Source organism: Pygoscelis adeliae, unplaced genomic scaffold (assembly GCF_000699105.1).
Source record: "Pygoscelis adeliae isolate BGI_AS28 unplaced genomic scaffold, ASM69910v1 Scaffold71, whole genome shotgun sequence".
In the NCBI taxonomy this organism is placed as follows: domain Eukaryota; kingdom Metazoa; phylum Chordata; class Aves; order Sphenisciformes; family Spheniscidae; genus Pygoscelis; species Pygoscelis adeliae.
In genome coordinates, this window is record NW_008824356.1 from 1,478,234 (window position 1) to 1,496,430 (window position 18,197).

The window sequence follows — 18,197 nt, forward strand, 5'->3', positions numbered from 1 at the left end:
CTGTTACTTCTTAGTGTATTCCATTTTCATATGTGATGAAAAGAGACTGCTTCCTTGCATTTACCGCTGTTTCTTCTTTATATTCAGAATTCAAATCCTGCTGAGTATGTTTGGCTGATTTTTTTTCCATTATTATTAGCATATTTAGATATTAAAATTACTAGAATATTATTAGTTAAGGACATTACCCAGGTTATGTATGGCCCTGTATTTCTTGGTTTTGTGGAAACTATGTGGTATACTTTGGTCAGCCCAGTGATCTCTGTGGAACACAACGTGCAGCCAGTCTGCAGAGCCATTTTGTTACTCATTCCACCAGCTTTCAGTGCTCCTGGCTGCCTCAAACATTTTCATATTTAGTTATGAAGGAGAGGCACGAACTTTGCTTCAGTCTATAGTGACACTTGCTGGCCATTCCACAGCAGCATTAAGTGAGCTTCCAAGTGTAGCCTAACCCGGGCTCCTGTCGAGAAGGGGGAAAGAGTGAATGCAAGTTGCCCGGCTGTAAAGGGGGAAGCGTGGGTGTCTTACTCCCGGTTTGTTTTCTTCTGTTGCAACATGAAAAACCCATGAATCTGGACTAAGAAAATCAAGAGATTGACTTAAAATTCATGAGATCTTCATAACTACAAACATACATTTATTTTATTTATTCATCCTTTATATTTCTGTTCTGCCTTTCGAGTCCCTTCAGTTCATGTTTTCTAGCTTTTCACTGAAATGATGAGGACCAGAACCAGAAACATACTTTTTAAATGAAATACAAGATTCTCAGGTAAACACATAGTTCTAGCAGCTGAAAGACCTAATGTCATGAGACTAATAATTGGCACAACTCATTTCCTAACCTAATGATGTATGGCAATTTTGTGGGTCAGGAGAGATTTGGAGCAGGAAAGAATGAGGAGCAAAAATAAAAAGAATTCACATTCTTTCATGAAAGTTTTAGTAAATTTCATTTGAGTAAGGTCTAGCCAGAAATTTGTGTGCTTGTTGGCTTTGAAGTAGAAGTGTTCTGCCACATTTGCTTTTATGTGTCTGGGACTTCAAAAAGCATGCTGTTTTCTCTGCAAAATGCCCTCCAAAAGACAGCAAGGGAGCCTAAATAATTAGTCATATATTTCTGTCACTTGCAATAAAACTTATGACTTTAAGTGTTCAGTATAGAGAAATGACCCATCAGCATCAAAAATGTAGTTGTTATGGCTTTGGCTCACAGTCCAGCTACTCAAGAAGAAGCTTAAACTTGCGAATATCTGTCCATCTCAGAATCCCTTCTCAATCACATAGAACTGAGAAACCTTCTGTTGCTTTCAGTAGCAAGATTTAGAAAGGATCCTGTTCTCCTTCCCCTCCAAACTTGGTTTGGAGGGGGAACAGGATTCTCCTGTTCAGAACAGGATTTTAGCAGAGGTTTTCTGCTAAACGGTGTTCTTTGGCAACAATAACGCTGCATTTCATGTAGTTTTCTGATCTGGTTTTATTTGAAGCAATAAGCAACATGCTGTATATACTGTCATACCTGCCTCCTAAATCTGTATTTGGGCCTTTAAAAAAGAGAGACCTGATTTTCAGCAGTACTGAAAGCTTGTGGTTCTCATTGACTTTAGTCGATGTATTCATTAAAGAAATCAGACTGCTTATTCGTACCAAAAAATGTTGGAAATATTTTCTCATTTAATATTTCTAAAAGTCAATGGTCTATTGAATTCCATAGCTAGTAGTATTTGTAGCCATTTCTGTTTGCCTTATAAACAGTGTAAATTATCTGATGCTTGTAACTATTTCTAATGACTAGACTCACTCAGAAGTGTATGTTTTCATCTTCCACTAAATTTGTGACTGAGCATAGCAGATGATGCAATGTCATTTAAAAAAAGGTATTTCTCAGCACCATCTCTTATTTCTCCAATGCCTAAAGGAACTGAACTTTCTGATTAAACAATATAGGTTCCATTGGTAATTAATAATCAATCGGTTAATCAGTTAATACTTCTTATAATGCTTTTCATTTTAACTGAAAAATTTGCATAAGAGTCAGCACTGCACATCTTACAAACAATTATTTATGTGATAATTCTATCACATAAAACACGAGTGAGTTTGGGAGCATATAAGATTATGGCCAAACTGAAATCAAAGAAAAGTATTAACTTTGAGTAAAGGTTTGGAGACTCAGAGATTGGAGAAAAGTGCTGGCTGTTCCTACAGGTGCCAGGAATCGCTTTCGCTACTGCATTTTGGATCCTTTACAATTTTTGGAATGATGTTCCTGGCAGAGCTGCAATCAAAGAATTACAGAAATTCAATGTGCATGTAACAAAAGTATGCAAAACCGTTTCCAATAGAAAGTCCAAAAGAAGTCAAGCAGGATTTAATCCTTTTTATACCTCTAAGACGATAAAAAAGTTGTAATAATTTTAATAAATTTCTCAAAAAGAGTGTGACTTCAGAGCCCTAAATCTTTTCACAGATGAAGAAATGTTTACCCAAATTTTGTTTGGATTAAATTTTAACAAACAGGAAAGCATACAGTATTAAATCTTATGAAAAACAGGTAGGATTCCAAAGTCAAATTTAGCCTGATGCCACTTGCGATGGTTTGAAGCAAACTCAGACTGAATTTACATGACCAACCATCCCAAAGCAGCACTTCTGTAGACCGCTTAAATGAGAAGCCACATCTTTATAGTAAAGCAGCTCTACATATTTTTTGCCAAAAATGTGATATTTTGGCCCTAATGCAATACATGGTTTTATAGCTCTAATTTGATTTTAATATACTCAAATATCAATGCTCAATACTATATATATTCACACACACAGTACTCAAATACTTAACATACTCAAATGTATCTCAAATTTTGATTTAATATACTTACTGAAAGAAAGTTCAGTTTGTGTTTCAGTAAGTTCTCCCTATTTAAGGCAACACTAATACTATTTACAGTTCCCATTTAGGACTAAATATCCCATCTGAGATAGCAGCTTTCATTCCATCATCCCATTTGGACTGTGAAGCTTGAACTGTGAATTCTCTGAGGTTTTTTACATCGTTACTTAGTTTTTAATTACTCAAAATCTCAAAATTAGTCATAAACACTATCTGGTTGTCTAAAACCGTTTTGCCCCAAAAGTGCTCCCTTTGCTGGGGGAAAGAAAGGGACACAGAAGATCTAGCCACCAGGGATGGTTAGATCTGACGTGCTGCAGGGTTCCACACGGATATCATAAAGTATCTGCATGCAGTTCTAATTCAGCAGTGGCAATGGGCTTCTGGACTAAGATTGGGGTGTGGGATGGAGGTTAGTGTAGTAACAGGGAGAACCCTGAGTTCAGCAGAGCTCAGATACAGCAGTACACTGAATCCATTGGTGGAGGAGAGAATAGCCTAGTGGCTATTTTTAGGCTGCTAATTCATATTTTGCTTCCTTCCTAGCTCTATTTTATGAACTGTCCCCTTATTTCTGGTATACCAAGATGATTACCCTGCAGACAGCATAGCCATATGGTAGAGGTATGTTAAAACAGGCTAGTTTTAGATACCTACAGTGCAGAGATCTTGTCTGAGCTTCTTTTATAGTAACTGGGGGGCGGGGGAAAGCACTTTTGGGATGCAATTAATCTGTCCTGTTTTAGGCATCTGGCTACGGAGAAGAGGTACTGTACCTCAGAATACCTGCTTCTAAATGACTAGCTCAGGCTTCAAGTTCTCCATTAACTCAGATGAATCCCACCCAAGGAATCATCAGGAATGTCTTTAAGACTTGAGGGACTTGAAGATGTTGAGGCAACTGCAATCCCAGCTCAGAAAGATTTACTGCTAAAACCTGTGAGGTTCTCCCACACTAACTACAGGCTTATTTCTTTTCCAGAAAAGTTGAGCCCAAATTTTTTTCTCAGCCCTCCTGAATGTGCAATAGGGTGCTTATTTGAACCAGTGCCTTCTTGTTAACTGGAGCTCATGAGAAGGAGGCAATGGGGCTCTTGTCCCTGTCTTTCTTACTGTACTGGGATGGTTTGCATTTCATTCTCATGTCATGATTAGGCTTGTAAGACTTGAGGTCTGACTCAAGCTGACTAACACAGAAGACACCTCGGCTTACAGAGAAAGCTGTCCCAAACTGGCCATTGCAAAGTAAAAATTGCAATTTCATAGTGACAAATGGCTTCCTTCCACATCAATGACATCTGCAGACTTTGGGATATATGTCCCCTCTCAGTCATGGCCTCTTGAAGAATCAGATGTGTAGAAGTGAAAATATCTGACTTGGCTTCTTTTGAGAGAACATTCTCAGCTCCATCATTTATTATTGTCATTATCATTGAAGAGATAATTGATTTTCTTCTTTTGACCCACCCAAATGACTCCCTGAAAATGTGACTGCTTATTGTCCTGCTATTGCCTTGAAGATCTATTTACTGCAAAACCAGAATCTTTCTCTTCTGTTACTACCAACCTGGAAAAGGAAAAGGAAAATGAGAAGGTGGCAAAAGATGACAAAAGAAAAAAAGAAAGAAATATTTCCCCTGAAAATAAGCCAAGATTGTCTTGCACTAATTTACAGTGAGGGTTGGTACTTTGGTTGGCCTCTAAGCTTTATTTCCTTTGTTAGTGATAACGTATAGAAAAACAACTACAGTGTGGACTGGAAATATAAGAGAGAGAACAAAAATTCACTGTACTCTCTCCATTAAGGTCCACTTTGTACTACTGCATGTGATTATACGATTTATTTGATTGTCTATAACTGCCCCTTTGGAGCCATAGCATCACATTTTCAGGTGCAAATCTCTCTGATATTAGTGGATTATTGATTGAATAGTGTTCTCTGGAGCCATTAAATCCTACTAACAAGGTTTTTCTTTAATTGGTGGATCATTGACCTAGTAGACCGTTGCCTAATTCTGGATTCAGTACTGGACAGGTTTCCCAAGTTTCATCTTTGCATGTAAGTTAATAGATCATAGTCCCAACAGGGAATAGTATTATAGATGTGTTAGTACCTTTACTCACACTAAATATAATTTCATACTGCCAGGAAACTCATCGATTTTAGTAGAATTATTTGCAGGGTAAAGTGTAATTCAGTATGAGTAAGAATATGAGTGTAAAAAGAACAGGCCTTCAGTATAGATTCTGAAGTGTTATTGCAATCCTTATCAGATATATTATGTATCAAAAGTATGAGATGTCAGTCAGGAATGGGATTTGCAGACTGGCAACATATTACTAGAGGCAGCAGAGTGGCTTAGATTATGCTTGCTGCATAAAGTCAATGGAAAAAAAAAAGATGTATGTGGATTCCTGTCCTTTGCAGGATTATTCTCTTGCTGGTCTGTTAGGAAAGTGCTGCATTTCCTCACCGCAGAATAAAACTGAAGGCCTGGCCTCTAATCTGGTGGATTTTCTGTGCATTTCGCTAACGGCTGATGATGTAATGTCATTTGTAGTGCACCATCTTTCCCTTTATCACAGTGATGCTTATTTTCATGTTTTGGGCACAATAAGAGGAATCTCGTTATGTTCTCTCGTCTAAGCTTTAGTGAAGGAAAGAAAGCCTGTTTCATGCCCTCTTTGCTTTCATCCTACCTAGTCCTCCTACCCCAATCCTGTTGTCCAGGCAATGGAAGAATGGCAGCTGAAGGTGCAATAATATGAGTAACGCTGAGCCTCTAAGACCATCATACACAAACAGTCACGTCATCCAGACTTTTGGCTTTTTGACAACCCTTAGCTTTTTGACTGCCATTCACAGTTCATCTTGACCACATCACCTGCTTCTGTCCTCACCTAAAATTCTAGCCTTCTCATAGCCCTGGGGCTAAACTCCGCATGTCAAAGCCATGTCTGCCTAACTTGTACAAGAGGCAAGTTAATGTTAATTTAAAATTTAACGTATTTATGCAAACACTTGCCTGAAACTTATTTATACAAGTAAGATACTGAGGTAGGCTAGCCTACTTCAGATACAAGCGAACCTATCTCATCGCAGTGCTGCCTGGCTCTGGTTGGTTCTGCTGCAAGTAACTTCTCTTGTTGGGGACTTTTAGTTTTGTCTTGAGCTGAAACCAAAAAATGTGTGTCTGTGTGTATATTTATCACTAAGATATGGCAAAAGAATGAAAATAATGTTTTTATGTTTTAAAGATATATCCATTCTGAGGATATATCGTTGCTTTTTCGAAATAAGATGAGGAACACCATTTCTAGAAAAGCCTGCTTGCTGTCCTTGTGCATATACAGACACACATGAAAGCACCATAATATATTCTCCTCTGTTTACCCCGGAGCAGCTCAAGCTGTACATTTTTGAATCCAGGCTAAATTTGCTTCACTGACACAAGAAAAAAGCCAAAGGAAATCTTTTTTCCCTTACTCATTAGATGTGTTTATTTTCCCTTTCCTATCACCCTGCCTGTCCTGAAGTCTCCAAAAGATTAGTCTAATTTATTTTATGTTCGCTGCTTTGCCATAAAAAGGTAATAACAATGCACTGCAGGATGTTTTTTTCCTGTAATTCAGAATAGGGTAAATTCTCACTACATTTCGGAATATACCAGGCCCATTGCACAGGGACAGCAAAAATGCATGTCTACCATCTGTGGGGGAACTAGATTAAGAAAGGTACTACATACAATATTAACATCTGAACCTCAGCCAGAGGGTTACAGGTATTGATGTACATCCATGCAAATAAGTTTTTCCTTTAAAGCCTCTTATATAGCTCTGAGGCAGGATACAAAGTTTTAACAGTTTTAACTGTTCATTAAAGATGGCTGAAATTCTGATACCTAATAGTTTTTAGCCAATTGGAGGGGGTTTCTTGGCATCTAAGGTGCGATGTATGTTGAGAAACATCTTGATTTCTTTTAAGCTGTAATTCTAAGTGAATTCCAACAACTGGAAGTAAAGTTGAGCCTAACTTATGCCTCACTTGATTTTGTAAAATTTCCACCTGTACCTTAAGTCATTTAATCTCTTGAATTTCCGCACAAATTCATTTGAAACTCTGCCCAGTGTGGTGATCTAGCAAAAATTTCAAGTTTGTAATGTCTGCTACAGGCAAATGAATTTTTGGGTAGTGTGGTTCAGGATTCATTACAAAAGCAAAACATAACACTGATACTTATCCTACCTGTCTGATGCTTTCCCTTCTTTTATTTTAGCATTTGGGGGGGGGGCAAAAAAGAAACCCTAGCAAATTGTGCCACTTCTTTCAATATTTCTCTGTTGGATCTGTTTCTCTGGAAAGAGAACTTCTCAAATTGAATGAAAAGAGGGCATGAACTGAAGGCATTTATAAACACAAACAGTGCCAGATTAGAAAAATGGATCCTCCTGCCATCGCGTCTGGCTCCTCTGTGTGAATGACTTGGCTTATCCCCTGGAACAAAGTTAACCCCAGCTTTGCAGTGTGTAGTAAATAGCTCTAAAATATTTCAGTGTGAAAATGAATCTAATTAATCCCCTGTACGAAACACAAGAGAAATAAGGCTTGGAAAAGCTACATTGTATTTCAGTAGGGAAGATGCATTTACAACACTGTTTTTCTTTTATTTTTAAAAGTTACCTTCCTGTAATTGCACACTAGTTTAGAGCTAAGATAGGAGAGTCTTAACAGTAATGGGCACTTTTTTAACAGATTATTGCCAAAAGTGCATTCTTTATTCCAGGGAGACACTGTAATAGATACCAGCACTTTAGTAATGATACAAGCAATCTGTAAGCTATTATAGTTTCTTTTATAGTAACTTAATCTTCATATTGTTTTATATGTCTGGAATTTTAATAGTGTTTTTAATTTATGAAGATAAGTATATTACATATTACTAGATACATGGGAATATTAGCTAAATATCAGACCACTGAACTATATTCTAACAAACAAATATTTTGAAGTACTTAAACAAGCATAAGGAATAGAACAAAGATATTAAAGAATGTCGTGCAGATATAATAGCAGCTTTTATGGAATGAGCCCAGAAGCATCTATTCTGGATTGTTACTGTTTTTAATGCATATATTGTACTTCTAGAAAAAAATGGGAAAGAACACGGGTACTTTTAGAATGCTATTTAAAAATGCATATTTTATTTAAAATAAATATATTTACCTAATTAATAAATTTATTTGCATTATTGATTGCAAATAAACACAAATTCCCATGTAATTTTTTAATGCTAATGAAATGAATGAATTAATATAAGCACTTGATTATATGTAGAATGTAAGCGCCTATGTAGATTCTTGAAGCCAGGGCAAAAATGAAGTATTTTTTCCTATTAGTTCATTGCCATTTTTAACATGTATAGAAACAGGCACAGTTCACAAGGAATATAGTGAACTGTGCTCAGACTTGTAAGAGAGATATCGTAACACTTTGCTAAGCAGTGAGTTACAGAGAGATATGATCAGCGTAGCAATTTAGTGGTTGTAACGCTATTAACAGTAGGGCTTTTAAATAAGGAGAACCAGTTTGCTGTTTTGAAAGAAGTCATATTCTATTTTAAACTGTCATTCTGTATTTCTGACTTGCAATTAGACGATATTTCTAAAATGTCAGTCTCAGATTCTGTTGTGACTGTCATCGTAATAAAATGTGACAGCAAAGATATTATATCAATATTTTTTCCATAATTAGCATTAAAGATCTCTCAAGGGTTAAGTAGAAAGGTTTTCCACTGAATGGTCTGCAAGCCTTGTGCCTTTAAAATCTTTTAATATAACCAAGACTGGTGACAACCAGGAGACAAATCTATGAGCAAACCCGTTTGGAGAGAATAGTTTTGTGGTGTGTGATGTATGTTATGTAAATGAGCTTATTAGGACTCTCATCTATTTTATTATTGGTGCCCAATTTAATAGAGGCATTTAAAAAACAATATTTCTGCCTGACTCCTTGAAATGAAGAAGATACATTGATATAATTGAGAGCAAATGATTGCATGTTGTGCCATTTAATCATGTCATTTTTCAATTGCTGTTTTTTGCACTTCACTGCATACTTATAGAATATTTAGCTTCAGTATAGATTAAGTCCCATGGTATGCAACTGAGTAGAGTTCCCACATTAGGTGACATTTTCTTTTAACCTTGAAATCAGCAAAAGCACACAGGTTTGGCAGTATTTTTCTAAAAGATGACAAGTCATCATTCATTTCCTATCTTTGTCATTTAGCTTTTTTATTTTGAGGAATTACTTTCTTACTAATATTTTGGGGGGAATTATTGGGTTTCTTTTTCATTCAGAAAAAGAAATTCTTATTTTCACCATGTGTCCTGTAAAGATGGAATTTGAAATACAGGGATGCATCACCCCGGACAAGAGAAGTTCCAACTGGCGTTGCCATTTCACAGAAAACACTGAAAACTAAATTTTACCCAGCATTTGCGACCATTTTGTTTCCTGTTTTCCCTTTATTGGTGTATTAGTGATGTTAGCCATGATTCTTAAAGTTTTGCATTAGTACTTTTGAAAACTGAAGTGCTGCGTTAGCCAAAAATCAGATCTAAAAAGGCAATTTACTTTTTTTTAAGAGTTGCAGTTTGGGTGTTGTAGTCAGAAGGGTAGCTTCCATTCCCAGATTTGGCCTTAATTTCTGCATCTGGCTGTTGTACTAAATAACAACAGTTCCATCTTCATTTCGTCTTCCATCAGGCAAGAACTGATGTAATAGGAAGGGTATCATTCCCTCCCTCGCATACCCACATCCTGTAACAAGGAGAAAGAGTAAGCCTGTAACAGACCAAGGTTAGACAGAAACTTCCTCTTGGATCTGGTCACTCCAGATTTATCTGCAGTCGAGCTTCTTTCATTTTCCTAAAAACACCCAGTATTGCCCATACACAGAAACACCGCATAAGCCTAGAAATAGCATTTGTCTCAGTATAGCTTGGCATTGCTTCTGAACCTGAAAGCACAAAGAAACTCCATCTGTGTAAGTTACCATTTGTCATCTTCTAACCATTTTCAAAGCTCTGGGCACCTCTACATGGACCTTTATTATTCCTAATTGTAGAGGGAAAGCAAGAAAGATGGAAACGGTTGAAAGAACTTCAGATCACATAAAAATGAGTTCCCCAAACAATACGTAATAAATGATGCTACGAAAATCCTATCTCAACATTTTATGTAGCGATTTTGTGTGGATTATGTGGATTTAAGTGAACGAAACTAATCTTAAACTGACTTCTAAACTATTTTTAAGCACAAGTCGTCCCACTGAATTCACTGAGAACCTTGGTACTTTTAAACGATTGATATTAAACACCTGCTCAAGAACCTTGATGTAACAGTGCTTCAGTGGCCAGCTCATCTACCGTGTCATGTGAGAAAGCCGACTTCCCATCCACGTCCTTCCGTCACGCAGAGCAGGCTGTGCGGCACAGCTCAGGCGCTGATACACTGCAGGAAGGCTGGGGGATGGAGGGGCACTGAGGCCTGAGGGGCTCTAATATTCCTCAACTTCCCACCTTTCTATGCTTCCCACACTCTCTGGCACTGCCTAAAGCCGCACACGTGTTTCTGGTCATATGCCATTCTCTTAAGAGTCACGGAGCTGTGCAGAGCACCTTCTGTTCAGATCATGGCTACTTCCATCCCCATAGATAGTGCCATTAGCCCATGGCTTGGAAAGAGAGTTTGATGTCATTCGACTCAGCAGGGGCTTTTCCAGATGATTTAAGGCATGGTATTAACAAGCTGTGAAAGTAGTTCCAGCTAGCCTTTTTTAGCTACGCGGGCGATAACTTCAAAGCACTGAAAATAGGAGTAGGCAGAGGGAAGAAAAATCTTCCAGGATTCTAACAGCACAGACAGAAATCCTCAGTATGGGAAAATATGACTCATAATAACATTATATTGAATAGCACCTCAGTGTTATCAGGGTATCTGTTGCAAAGCAAAGGACTCAGACACGAAGTCAAGTTCATACACGGCAGCTGCAGTTACTGTGTATACTCTTAGCCTGCAGCAAAAAAAGTCAAATACATTAATTTGAGTTTCGCTGCAAATTATTTAAGTGAATGTTTCTCCCACATTTGCAAAGGTTTGGATTGTATTTACAGTTACCGCAGCTTAACGGACACATGATAGAGTGAGGAACCACAATTGAAAGTGTCTGATCTCTTAATCTATACTTCAGCAAATCTGCACACACAGGAGACTAAGCGAGCGTAAGTGATGCTCCTCAGTCTACTGTTAGATAATTTCCTAATTTTCTGAACTGTCAGGTACTCAGTAGCTTACTGTAGCAGCTGTAGACCATCAGGCCCAAGCCTCAGTAGAGGTACTCATCATCTTTCTTTTCCTTTTTTTTTATTAATCATGAATTATAGCTGTTAATTCACAATGTAGAATGTACCTTGCAAATAACTAAAGTAACCGTGGTCCTGGAAGCATACTTTGCGTGTACAATTGCCATATTGTCAGGTTTTTATAGAAGCATGCCATTTTAACAATAGCAGAACACGGATGGATGTACAACGCTGTGAGATGTCATGTCATAGGATACAGGCAATTATTGTGTCCCTTTAGGACACTGTATACCAGACCCTAATACTGTGTAGATTCATTATTGTTAGTGCTATTATATAGGGTTTAAAGATGTCTTTACTTGATTAAGTTCTCTGGCTTTCAAAGTATTGATGCTATAGCCAACTCTTTCAACACGCTGTTAGATACAAGCACTTCATTCTTCTCCTGTTTAATATTAACCATAATATCATGTAATAAAATTGCAACAAAAGTGCCATAGGCCTAATTGTACTGTCACAGCCATGTAAATCAGAAATAGCTTCAGTAAAGCTACTGTTACTATGCTGGTGTAAAATTGATGTAAATTAGAAATTACTTGGATGCTGTAGCTCTGCTTGCAGATAACACAATGTAAAGGCCTCACTTAAACTCCCATATAATGGCTTATGAGTTAAATACTCCTTACCTCATCATATTATATGATATTGTATCAAAAATGAACAATATTTATAAGGGATGACATAATCAGGTAGATCAAGGTAAGTTAATGTTACGAGGCCAGCTTCCGAGCTGTATTGACTTCCATGAAGTTAATGCAGATCTACACAGATTTGACTGCCATCAGTATATAACTTACCATCACTTCCATAAAACTGAATTGCTTAGCTGTTATACAGTGTAAAATAAGAACTCTGACTTTATCTTTAGATAGATTTTTTGGGTTGGGTTGGGTTGGGGTTTTTCTGATATGATGTTAGGCTAACGAACAACATCAGAAAGGAAATGTGCCAGGCATGGTGGTTACATCAAGAACTATGTAGGTAACTAGTAATAAACGCTAGGAAAATAAATAAGGGCAAGTTCAGGAAACATAAGAGAAAATGCAGCTCTGTTATAAATTGAATAATAAAATTCCTGGTCATATTTTGCCATAAATAGTGGTTTGGGAATTTGTCATTCACCTTATTTAAAATTCAGAAGTATTAAAGGTACAGGGTTCTCTCATTATAGAAGTAATAGAATTCTAGCTATTACAGAGTTAGGGTAATTTAAATAGCTATAGAATGCATTATATCAATAAGTGGAACATCTGTATGAAATGTCCACCTGCTGATATACTGCTCCGTGTACTTTACAATGAAATGTACTTAATCATTTTAAGACGTCTTCTAATGAAGCCTTATCAGGATTAACATTTTGAACACAAATACTTTTAGGCATTAAAACTTCCACTTTAAATGAGATTGCATTGTCTTGTTTACCCTTGTTGATTAATAAGCAATCTGTTAACTGTTAGAACGGCCCAATTGTGCCAGTGAAAGTAGATTAGTAATTCAGCTACGTTTGTGGGTTTAATCATCATTTCTCTTGAAGGCTTTGAATAAAAAAAATCGCTTGCACACTATCCATAGGCAAAGAAAAGGTATATATTTTTCGATGTGTACACCAATGTTTTGCTTCAGACTTTCAGCTTAGTATTATTGATCAAGCACATACTCCCAGCAGCAAAATACTCCTTTGAGGTACAATATTTCTAAGTATAAATTCCAATTTTTAAGGAAAAAGTGATATGAAAATCTGGAACTTGAATTCACTTTCTATAGTATGTTATTGTTTTGCTAATAAAATTCAGGAGGGCAGGTCCTGATTTTTTATCAGTTAACGCTTGTGAACAGCTTTGAGAGATGCGGTGGCTTTTTTTGTTTGCTTATTATGATTAATTGGGAGCTTAAAGGCAAATACCCTGTCTTCAAAAAAGGTGATAGTTCAGATTTTCTCATGGGGTCATGCACTTTCATCCGTGGCATCCCACAGAGGGAAACAGATGTTGGCAAGTTACAATTTAAATTGTCTGGAAAGCTCCCACGTGTGGAACACAGTCCTGTTGAATTCAGGAGTAGCACAGGCCTGTGATAATAGTTGAATACTTGAACCATGCAATACTATAAAAGTATAGGGTCTCAGAAGCTGGGCTGAAGCAGTCATCCTCAGATGCGTTTGTGCCTTGTGTACCCCAGCTTCATAGATATTATTATTAAAACACATTATGAGTTAATAAAATCCTGATTTGAACTTGAATGACGGTAGGGTGTGGTTGTGGATAAAACCATGCTCGAAAGCACCCCATGCCATTACCTGCTTCCAGGTGGTAGATCTCTCTTTAGTTTTGGCATGCAGGATGCATTATTTATACTGCTATTCAATGAGATTCTCGGTGTAGTTACTTAGTTTTCTGGCGTAGAACCAAGATATCCTGGCTTCCATCAATATTCAGCAATACTAGGGCTTAGCGATTGTCTCCCATCATGCAGTTCACGTCAGACTGCATTCTTGGTAGCACTGGAATCGGTATGATGAAATCAATGCAGTGGATAACTCATCTTTAAGAAGGGTACAGTTATCATAGTATTCCTACATTTACTTGAATACGGAACTACCCTGGAAATATTTTATGATAACAAAAAACATCCGTAAAGAATTTTATACTGAATTTTCGCCTTCTTTAAGGTTTCTCCTCTGACAGGGTACCTATGACCCATAATTTCTATTGTTTTTTCTAAAAATATATATATTCTCATTGCATGAATACAATTTTTCCCCCCTTTTTTTCTGAAGAATTTCTGAAGCTGATTACTGTCAGGGTAACTCATTTCAGATGTGTCCCAGTTGAATGAAGAAAAAGGAAGAATAAACCAGTCTACACCATAAAACTTTCAACATTATTGAGACAGTTAGCTATGTATGGCATTTGTTTGAAGGAGACTGAAAGTAGCTTTATTCCTTCTGTGCTATTAGGATTAAGACTCTGTTTATCTGAAAATAAAATATTAAGCTTTGACACTAAGTATGGGAATTTATGGAAGAGCTGAAAAAACTATTTTAAGACAGAAATTGGGCTCCATTAAATATCAGATAATAGTTAATGTTTTAATTTGCAAAGTATTCCATGCTGACATCTGTTGTTTGTCTGTCCTGCAGTCTCTATGCTGTGAGATCAAACAGAGACGTCGTGGGGTAGCCTCTGTGCTGCGATTATGCCAGCACCTCCTGGATGACCAGGAGACCTGCAACCTAAATGCAGATCACCAATCCATGCAGCTGATAATTGTAAACCTTGAGAGGAGGTGGGAAGCCATTGTCATGCAAGCTGTCCAGTGGCAAACAAGGCTACAGAAGAGATTGGAAAAAGACTCGGTGAGTGACGCTTGCTTTAAAAAGATCTCATGTGGTTTCGTTTTTCATGAGAGACACTTTTTCAGTGCAAAACAAACATATTCATCTCAGAGTGTTTTCTTCTGACTGAAGATGCTATTCTTAGTATTTACTGCCAACAAGTGAAGCTTTAGTTTTTCACAAAGCATTGTATTCTATGGACAAAACTGATTAATAAGATAAACTCACAATATACATGTTCTGTCTGCTGGATATTTAATCTCATCACATCTGATCCTGTCAAGTAATGAAAACAATCTTCTCCTGTTGCCATGTTGCTCAGTACCTAACAGAACTGGGCTCAGAGACATATTTCACTGATTGTAAATATATTTCAGAAGAAGTATTTTCTGTGTAAGTAAGACTGGTTTTAATTAGCATCCCAGCAGTAGATGTGTTTTTCACATAGAATGCCATGGGTATGTGATTAATATACAATTCTGTGCTATTTTAATATAAGTAAAATGCATTAATTTGCTTTTATCTCAGGGAAATGATTCCTAAGAGGCAAAACAGCACTCTGCTTAAACCATCCGTTAAGTGGCATAAATTAGACAGGTTTTCTACAGCATAAAACTGTATTACAAAGCAGTATCTACATTTAAACAATAAACCATGGGGGAACAAAATAACCCCTACTGTAACACCATTGACTGTAATGGATGAATTGGCTCAGGATGTTATGTGCTACTATCATAATGCTGAAGTCTGTACACTGCAGCTACATTGACAGCAGTGATAACTCTACGTAGTGCATACACTGAAGAGCCTTGATGAGATTTGAGAACAAGTGGCGTATATTTAGCTTACCTAATTCTTTAGGATTATATCAAGCAAATTAAAGGAAAAAATGCTTGACACTTACATGCTTCCTAACAATTATATGACTAACAGTGAAATATTACTTTTGACTTCTTTTTGTTAAAGTTCCTCTACAAAAATAACAGAAGCTGTAATTCTCTTGATCAGTTACGGTAATGTAGTATGAAGATATACAAGACATTGTTCAGGAACACGTGTCATGGTTTAACCTCAGTCAGTCAGCAACTGAGCACCACACAGCCGCTCACTCACCCCCCCCCCGCCCCCTCCCGGTGGGAGGGGGGAGAGAATTGGAAGAGTAGCAGTGAGAAAAACTCGTGGGTTGAGATAAAAACAGTTTAATAATTGAAATAAAATAATAACAATAATAATAATGTAATAATAATAATAATAATATACAAAACAAATTATGCGCAATGCAATTGCTCACCACCCACCGACCGATGCCCAGCCAGTCCCCCAGCAGCACCCCCCCTGTGGCCAGCTTTCCCCCAGTTTATGTGCTGAGCATGACGTCACATGGTATGGAATGTCCCTTTGGCCAGTCTGGGTCAGCTGTCCTGGCTGTGCCCCCTCCCAGGTTCTTGTGCACCTCCAGCCTTCTCAGTCGGTAGAGCATGGGAAGCTGAAAAGTCCTTGACTAGTGTAAGCACTACCTAGCAACAACTAAAACATCAGTGTGTTATCAACATTGTTCTCATCCCAAATCCAAAACACAGCTACTAGGTACCAGCTACTAGGAAGGAAATTAACTCTATCCCTGCCAAAACCAGGACAACTAGCAGTTCCTGAGCGAAAATACTATTAGTATTAGTTTTAGGGCCAAGAAATGGTGAGTTAGTGAGGAGGATGCTGTGGAGAAGTGCACTGTTGAAGGTAATAATAATCTGTTGCCTGCCTACCTTTATCAAATATTATAAAGTAGGAGTGCTCCTCTGCCTGTTTGGTTTATTGGTTGCTTTGCTTTAGGTACTGAGACAGAAAAGGGGTCTGAGGAAGGAACAAGGTTTTAACAGACTTTAAGGCCAAGTCAAAAGGGGCGTGTCTCTGTATGAGGCAACATGGAAGGAAAACATCATTGAAAAGCAGATGGAGTGTCAACATTGCTGTTCTGAGCATGGGAGTAGTCAACTGGCAATGTAAGAAGTGCAGATAATTGGGGAGAATCAGTTAAGCCCTCAAAAATTTGATCTGGTTGGAAGAAGTGTAAAAATGATGAAGGTACACGTGATCGTACAAGGGCATAGAGAAAATAAAAGATTATTTTTCAGCCTTTCCTTATACATCTATGTGCAGAGAGAGAAGTATCAACTGAAGAGGAATGCTATTGGAAACAACCAGGGAAATCAACTAAGAACTTTCACTATATGACCAGCAGAAAAAGGTCAAATCTTAATGATGCTAAGATTCCTCTCATAGAGCTAGTGAGAGCTGTAGATGTCACCGCTGATGTAGATTACCAGAGGAAGAACAATCATGTTGACAGAGCATGAAGAAAAGAAGAGATTTGGGGAGGACAGGGCAAGAGTTCCATTTTGTCTGTGCTTAGTTTATGTTAATGGACATTAAGGAGAAATTTAACAGACAGGTAGAAGAACAGGGTTAGATGCAAAGGAGTTTACCTGAGCCCTCAGTCCAAAGATGGGAACTGCAGGTATCTGAATGTGTATTATCATCTAAAAAGGAGAAAAGGAAGCAGGTAAAGAAAAAGGTTTGTTCAAGTCCAGCATAAAGCAGACGATGAAGGAAGTACGATTAGCAAAAAAACACAGAGAAGGTAGAAAAAGACTCTAGAGAACAGAAAAATCCAAGGCAGTAGTTTGCTGACAATCTGATCAAGTGGAGTCAAAAGTAAAACAGAAGCTGGTAAAATAAAGGTTGTGAGAAAATGTTACAGAAATTTCAGCGGAAGGAAGGAAGAAACAAAATTAGTGAGGATCCAGAATGAAGCTGAATAGAAACTGGAGGTAGGAGTTTTAAAGAATACATTCACATTTAAATGAGAAGAAAGTCAAGAAATAAAGGAAGACAAATGCCACCTCACCAGTAGCAGAGAGGACAACATTCTGGAGTTTTGATGGTAATGAATCTGGCAGAGCAAGAAATGAGGACAGAATTCAGCAGTGTGGGCAAGTGAATGGGTTAGAAGATAAATATGAGGCTGAGGAATAGAAAAGATTGTTAAACAAGGAAAGAAAACGTAATAGTAAAGCTTTTTAATTCTCTTGAGAAATGCTGGTTATATTTTTGTGGTAGTTCCATCTTCAGAATATTTTTAGTCATATTACTAATATATTACGTTAGTTAGCTCTAGTAAACTGTTGGTTAGTGCTACACAAAATGTTTAATAAGCTGACCAACAGTAGAAAAAAGGGTTGAATTTTGGAGCTTCAAGAACAAGCATATGCAGAATTAGGCAACAGCCAAACCAAAAAATAGTTCTCAGAATCCTGAATTTTATTTGCTAGAGGCTGAGTATCTGCTAGGTCTATAACTGCCCAAGAGAGATTGGACTGGTTTTCTACTGTATTTCTCTAAAAGTTGAAGTACCACAAAGATGGTGAACTGCCTTTTTCATCTACAAAACTTATCATTTTGTTGTAGTAAATATATATCTTCTATTGAACTTGGAAAAGAAACAAGTTGCATTTGTAAGATAGCTTAGAGAGTGCTGAACGGAGG

The 18,197-nt window shown here is 37.4% G+C and overlaps 1 protein-coding gene across 1 annotated transcript in view; it reads left to right on the forward strand.

Moving 5' to 3' along the window:
* Positions 1-18,197, forward strand: part of AKAP6 (A kinase (PRKA) anchor protein 6) — a 239,706-nt gene that overhangs the window by 192,281 nt on the left and 29,228 nt on the right. Inside the window, 1 exon segment of the mRNA XM_009319363.1 lies at positions 14,460-14,675. Within this exon segment, the coding sequence (XP_009317638.1) occupies positions 14,460-14,675 (216 nt within the window).